Genomic DNA, 6,903 nt, shown 5'->3' on the forward strand with positions numbered 1-6,903 from the left:
ACGCGGCTGCCCGAACGAATCGCTGCGGGAGGCGTGGAAAGGACGCGGAACGTGAAATGCTGTAGTCCCGGTTTCCCATGCTGTGGGGGCACGCAGGAGCGTGGTTTTTTAGTGCCACCTGCCCCTACTGTGTTACCACTCCACATGCGTAACGCCCTTTTGCCCTTTATTAACTGCATAAATAACGATGGGGAAAAGAAGGGTAATAAAATTACAGTACATTCCTTTTCTAACCAGCAATCGAAGTCCCTGCTGTTTTGTCGAGGTAAAAAAAGAGGATATGTCAGCACCACAATTCACCATTATATCAAATAAACTTCTCAAGCCTTGTACTGCTTCGGAGCCAGCAGCTGCATACAACACAGAGTAAGGAGAAAGGTGCCCTGGGTGCCAGGATGCTCTGCACTAGCAATGGCAATTCCAAATTCTTCTGCGAATCTACCGTCTCATCTAGGCCGGTGATAGCCAACAGCCTGATTTATTAATTGCCCTTGTGGCCAGGAGGACCAATAGTATTCTGGGGTGCGCTGGGGGGAGTGTGGCAGCAGGTCAAGGGAGCTGAGCCTCCCCCTCTACTGACCCTGGTGAGCTCACATCTGGAGTGCTGTGTCCAGAGCTGGGCTCCTCAGTACAAGAAAGACAAGGTGCTACTGGAGAGGGTCCAGTGGGGGACCACAAGGATGCTCAGGGGTCTGGAGCATCTCTTATGAGGAGAGATTGCAGGAGCTGGGCCTGTTTAGTCTAGAGAAAAGACTGAGAGGAGATCTCATTAATGCAGATCAGTATCTTTATAGAGATGATGCCAGACTCTTTTCAGTGGTGCCCAGCGACAGGACAAGGAGCAATGGCCATAAACTGAAACACAAGAAGTTTCACCTCAACATGAGGGAGAACTCTACACTGAGGGTGGCAGAGCTCTGGAACAGGCTGCTCAGGGGGTTGTGGAGTCTCCCTCTCTGGAGACATTCAAAACCTGCCTGGGTGCATTCCTGTGTAACCTGCCCTGGGTGGCCCTGCCTTGGCAGGGGGTTGGACTGGATGATCCCCAGAGACCCCTTCCAACCCTAACGTTTCTGCGATTCTGTGATTAATGGCGATGCTTATCAAAAAACACGAGAACTGAGCTGTGCAACCAGACAGGATGTTTCAGCCAGACTGCCTAAAATTCTGTTTTACATCAATGTGTACAAATTACTGATTAATAAGCAAATGCGCTACATGTGAAATGCTCTGTAATTAAGATGTCTTAACTTGCAGTAGAGAGGCCTCAATGATTCCTAGACAATTTCTCCTTACAAAATTAAGGAAGGTGTATGCTTCACCGTGCTTACATTAAGATTTAAAAAAAAAACCAATAAAAAATGTCCTGCCTTAGCCCCTTTGCTAACACAGGGGCACTGAGTCACCTGCATCCCCAGGCATTTGCTTTCTCCCAGCCTATGGCTTTGCTGACTGTGCAGGCAGCTTGTCTGGCTGTGGGAACATTCATAAGTCAGCAATGGTTTACCTGTGAAACCTTGGAATTAGCACTGATAAATAAGGGAAGGTTAACCAACTAACCTAAAGGTAAGCAAGTCAAATCACTGCACAGTCTAGCTGCAGGAATGGAGTTTTATTTGTCCTGACATTTCTATGACAAAAACATGCCTGGCTATGTAATCCTCTTATTTTTCTCTTTGAGGACAGCTGCTGCACCAGAAACTCCTGAGTAAATGAAGGGATTATAACACTCCTGCCCAGGGAGAAGCACTTTAGGATTGAGGCTGAGGCTTAGGAAACTGGGGAGTTAACCAAGAGACAGGCTGGCCACAAGGAGCATGGAGCTTGGTGGGAGACAGTCTGTCAAATGAGGCTCCAGCTTGAGAGTTAATACTTAGGGAAGGGTGGAGACCTCGAATTCCCAGGTCCGTGCTCTCAGTGAGCTCTGACCTGGCTCAGTTCCCACTGACCAGCCCAGGCCGTGTTTGCACTGCTTTTCAGTGTTGGTCAGCTTTTGGAGACTTAGTGGCAATAGCCAAAGCTCCCACAGGAATGTCTAGCATAATCAAGTGTCTCAGGAACTTTCCTTTTCCCTATATCCAAGCATAAAACATGACCCAAAGGCCTGTTCAGGCTTCTCTGGGGAAAGGACTGAGCCTGCTATAACTCTGCATGGTATTTGTTGTAGCTGCCAGCTTTTTCTGTCTCCCTGAGTGAGCCTGTCCAGCCCTTCGTGCATGTGTGAGCCCTCCTGACTGCTTTGGTCTGGAAGCCTGCAAAGCACAGTGTTCTCACTCACCCTCTCTAGACCCACCAAAGGTGTTTAAATTAAGTCCGAATGAGCCCTTTCCCTATTCAGGGAAGTTTAGGCACCTGACTAGAGGTGAAAAAACCAGGACTTACCCATCAGCTACCTTGGTTGGCAAAGCACAATACTTAGGCCAGAAAAGCACATAGATGCCTACATGCTTTAGAAACAGGTCTTATTCACAGGGTTTCCATGATCCTCTACCTTGGCATAGGTCAGCATCAGATGCTTGAGGTGGCAATTTTGTTAGGCAGAGCATCTTCCACTAGTATATTGCCCTATTCCTTTGGAAATGCTGTTCACATGTGAGTGAGACAGCGCCGAATACTCTCCTCGTTCCCTTGTGCCAGACAAGAAGAACAGAAAGCAGGCAAAGCCTGACCTCAGCTCCTACACAGCAAACAAACAGTGTCCTCGGTTTGACAAAGCATTGCTTGATCTTCTCAGTAGAGAGAGGCAACCCACGGTGTTAGCAAGGTCGCTCTCTGGATACTCAGGTTTTCTCACTGCCTGTGTTAGACCCAGGAATGACCCAGATTCTGCACCAATCTCGTTTGCCATTGATCAGCACTTAATTTCTGTTGGCAAACACACCCTTTGACACTCTTTGGGATCCTTAAGTTTTTCTTAGCTCAACATCTAAATCATAGCTTGGAAGTTTTTACAAGAGATTTAAGTACACGGTTATGAAATCACTAGCGATGCTACTGATCTGACCTGTAATTTTATCAAAGAGTACCTGAAAATTGCTGACTCCGGTGATGCTGCTGTTTGTAAATGGAAATTCCCTGGGCTCCCATCAGGGCTCTTTCTGCTGGTGTGAATAAAGGAGTTGCAACTTTCTTATAGATACAATATGCCCACTGCTTTTGTATTTTAAATTAAAGCCTAGAGAAATAACTCCTGCATTCAGGAACTGCACTTTCTGCCCTTGCTTACCCAGAACTGCAAAAATACTAACAACAAAAGGTAAAGAAAATTCCAGTTAAAATTAAGGATATTCAGTTTTGAGATACATTAATTTCCCCTACCAGTGTCAGAAGGAAACTTCACTTTTAAGTGTTTTAAGTGAGCCAGCTGCATGTCTTGTCCCCCATACAATTCCATGTGTCAGGCATCTTCATTACTGAGAGCTTTGTTTGGCTCTAATGATTCTTTGAAGGCTACATGGACCAGAAGTACAGAACCATTCCTATAACTGGTGGCCTAACAACAAACCATTTTGGTTTATGCATATATACAGTTCAAACCTAAAGCTATGGTTTTCTGAAATTAATAGTTATGAAGAGGAAAATTTTAAAATTACAGAACAAAAACAAGCTTTCCACCACCTGAGGGTTAGTTTAGCCACATGGTGAATGCGTGCTTCCCAGGACAGGCACTGCAGTGAGTACCTGCGCTTGCCAGCACCTGCCTCGCTGGCAGCTTCCAGTGGTGCATGCAAAGTGCTGCCTTTGTACAGTATTTCCTGATTGTAATGCCTCCTAATATTTACAAAGTTGCAACTAGCAATTTAAGCTGTAAACAGACAAGCATAGACGGTTTATTTTTTCTTCCCCACCTATAACTTTTTTGACCACTGATTTGTTACCATCTTCCCTTCTATTGTCAAATAATAACTGCATATAGAACAGCAAGTCAAGAATGGCCTTGTCCATCTCAGTCAAGGCTTTCAGACTTGCAGTGCTTGTTTCCAGGCTCATAACTGTTGTAGCCACCTAAAAATCTGTTAACAAATAATCCAGCATAACTCCAGGTGCAATGCTGTGACTCATGTTTGAAGTTCTCAAAACTGTAACTGAAAACCCGGGTGGAGAAGGTGGTGGTCACCATGTGTCTCTCTGCCATTACCTTCTGTTTTCCTTACCATACTGGTTGCCTGCAGCGATAAGGCGAAGCAGGAGCGTGGTAGAGGTGGCTCCGACTTCCTGGTTTGAGCATGCCTGCACCAAGAGAGGCATGTGATGTGGGTTTGTCCTTACACTCTATGTCTTACTGTGGGGTTTGGCACCTCCTGCCTCTCCCTCCCATTCCTGAGCTGCCTGTCAGCCTGAGTGACAGCCCTCAGCTAGCAGGCAGAGTATAAAAGGGAGACAGCTCTATGCTTTGAACTACCAGGAGGATTTCTGAGCTTCCAGTTGCCTTATCCCTGATCAGTGTATTCACTGAGAGAAAAACTTATTCCTGTCATGGCTAATGGGTAAGAGAAAATCATATTAATGTTTCTATAATGCAAAGGGCAGTGGGGATGGAATATATTCTTCTGGTAGATGTTTAAAAGGGAGTTATGTGAAATGCAGCATGGCAATAACCCCACTTCCTGTTTCTATTCTGTTTCACTAACTCAGCATAAGAAGTGGGTGATTCAACTGAATCATAAGCTGTTTCAGCTAAAATAAGTTGATGCTAAGATGAGATTTTGCTTAAACATAGCTGATAACATAGAATCGGTTCTCCAAACATCACCTTGCCTACCCAGGACCCTGACAGAGTGTTTGCCCAGTAACTGCCTACCCTTATGTTTGTCCATAGACAACATTCTTTTCCACCTACAAAACCTGTCTTATTTGCCCTTTGCTATTTCACCTACCAGCTTTAAAGTAAGAAAAATACCATTAGACTCAAGTAAAAGACATATACACTGGCGTACAAGCAAAATCAAGACAATTGTTTGCATCTTCTATTAACGATATAAGCTGACGCACGTATTTCGCAACATCTGAACCAATTCTTTTAAATGATTGAAAACTTCTTGTAAATGGTTGCTCACCAGGCTTTCCAAATGCTTTTCTTCTCTATGCCAAGATTAAAGGCTTTTTAAAACTGGATGTTGTTCAAAGAACCGCTGAAGGTAAATTTACTTTAGAGAAGATGCTCAATCAAACCTTCTTTGCAGGGCTTCATCTGACCCACTTGCAAGACATGTTTTTCTTGCTTTGACACTGTTGACGCTCACATGATTTGCCACTGACCCTTTAATTCTCTTCGTGTCTTGAGTCATTTCTGATTCATAGCAATACAATACACAAATACTTCTTGCGGCATTGTTTTGCATAGAATGAAGGTATCATAGAAGAAAATAACTTGGACAAAACAGAAGCACCGTGTGAATGTTTCACTCAAAAGCTGTAACAAAATGGAGATGTTAGATTCTTTTGCTCTAGCCACATTGCTGGTGCATTGGAGTTCCTATTGCAAAGAGCCTCACCTAAAAGTTTTCTCAGCTCTTCCAAGTGCAGACTTAGTGTTCTTGTTGTTGAGTGGTTTGCGCACGTAAGCACATCTAAGCAAGACTTCAACTGGATAAAATCCAGTTGGACAGACTTCTTGCAAAGAAATAATTTATCCCATGTGAAAGCACGGATCTAACAACTGAGAGATGTCACCATAGGGAGAGGATTGAGAATTAATGATAAAAATCTCTGCTTTGAGTCATACATGTAATTGTATTGAAAAGCAGAGAGTAAACACACAATACTCTTTCTCAAGAAGATCTTACCTAAATGCTGTGTGTCATGGATTTGCATGAAGGTGTTTGGCTGCTTCTCTTTGAAGTTGTTTCATCTTGTACGTGTAAGCTAAGTTTATGGACCTTTTTAAAAGAAGTGCTGTCCAGAAAGAGTTTTTACAAGATGATGATGTAAGCTGCTAAATAAGTTCTTTGCTTTGGCAGGGATATAGCTTTCTATATTTTAATCTTTGGTTACAATGTGTACAGGACCTCTGCTGTGGAAACTAAAGGAGCAACAAAAAGGAGAAGAAAAGTTCATGATGATATTGTGATAGCACCTAGCAGAGAAAAAGGAGAGAAAAGACTTTGATTTTGTAAAATTAAGTGACTATAGAGGTTCGGGACACATTTTCTGAAAGCAGGAATACATTTCATAGAAGCATATTTATTAAGCAAATATGAGGCTTGAAATCTGCAGATATGCGCTTGCTGTAACCCTCTCCTGAGTAGACAGCTTGAGCTTCTCTCCAGAAGCTCATGCAATATTCCAAAACATTTCTAGAGGAGGAAAGATCAAACAGAGCCTTATAGTGCTTTATAAACACAGGACAAATCTGCCAAGAGCAAAGAACAAGCAGCAGGTATTGAAGGGATGACAGATGTCCTGTACAGGTGACTTTTACCAAGACACACACTAAAATACATGTATATAAAATACTGTGTATTTTGAAAAAAAAAAACCAACACCAAACCAAACAAAAAAACAACCAAACCCCAAGCAAACAAAAACAACAACAAAAACCCCCAAACCAACCAGCCAAACAACTGACATTGCCCCTAATATTTCACATACCTTGGATGTTGAACTGACAGCAGACTCCTATCTGCCACTGGTAGTTACTTCCAAAGTAAGAACTGTATTAAACATAATATGGTGGCACTCAAACAGATGGGATAAGCCTGTTGCAGAGGAGTAGACAGCAGAAGGGTCCAGAACCCAGGAGAAAACTGATCCAATAAAATTAGGTCAGTCCATGAATGTAGACTTGATATTTGAAAAACATCTCCTGCACTATTCTATGAACTTGCCAATCCTGTTCATGGAATTTCAGCTGAGCTGGTGAGATGATCAATTTTCTGCTTAGCGTTGATTTGTAAGCTCTTC

General features: G+C 43.2%; 1 protein-coding gene across 1 annotated transcript in view; it reads left to right on the plus strand.

Annotated features, from left to right (window-relative positions):
• The first annotated feature begins 4,476 nt into the window (after positions 1-4,476).
• LOC104405817 (poly(U)-specific endoribonuclease-B-like) overlaps positions 4,477-6,903 on the plus strand; it is an 8,397-nt gene continuing 5,970 nt past the window's right edge. Inside the window, exon 1 of the mRNA XM_010014647.1 lies at positions 4,477-4,487. Within this exon, the coding sequence (XP_010012949.1) occupies positions 4,477-4,487 (11 nt within the window). The remainder of the gene's footprint in view (positions 4,488-6,903) is intronic.

This window comes from Nestor notabilis, unplaced genomic scaffold (assembly GCF_000696875.1).
Source record: "Nestor notabilis isolate BGI_N333 unplaced genomic scaffold, ASM69687v1 scaffold7525, whole genome shotgun sequence".
NCBI lineage: Eukaryota > Metazoa > Chordata > Aves > Psittaciformes > Psittacidae > Nestor > Nestor notabilis.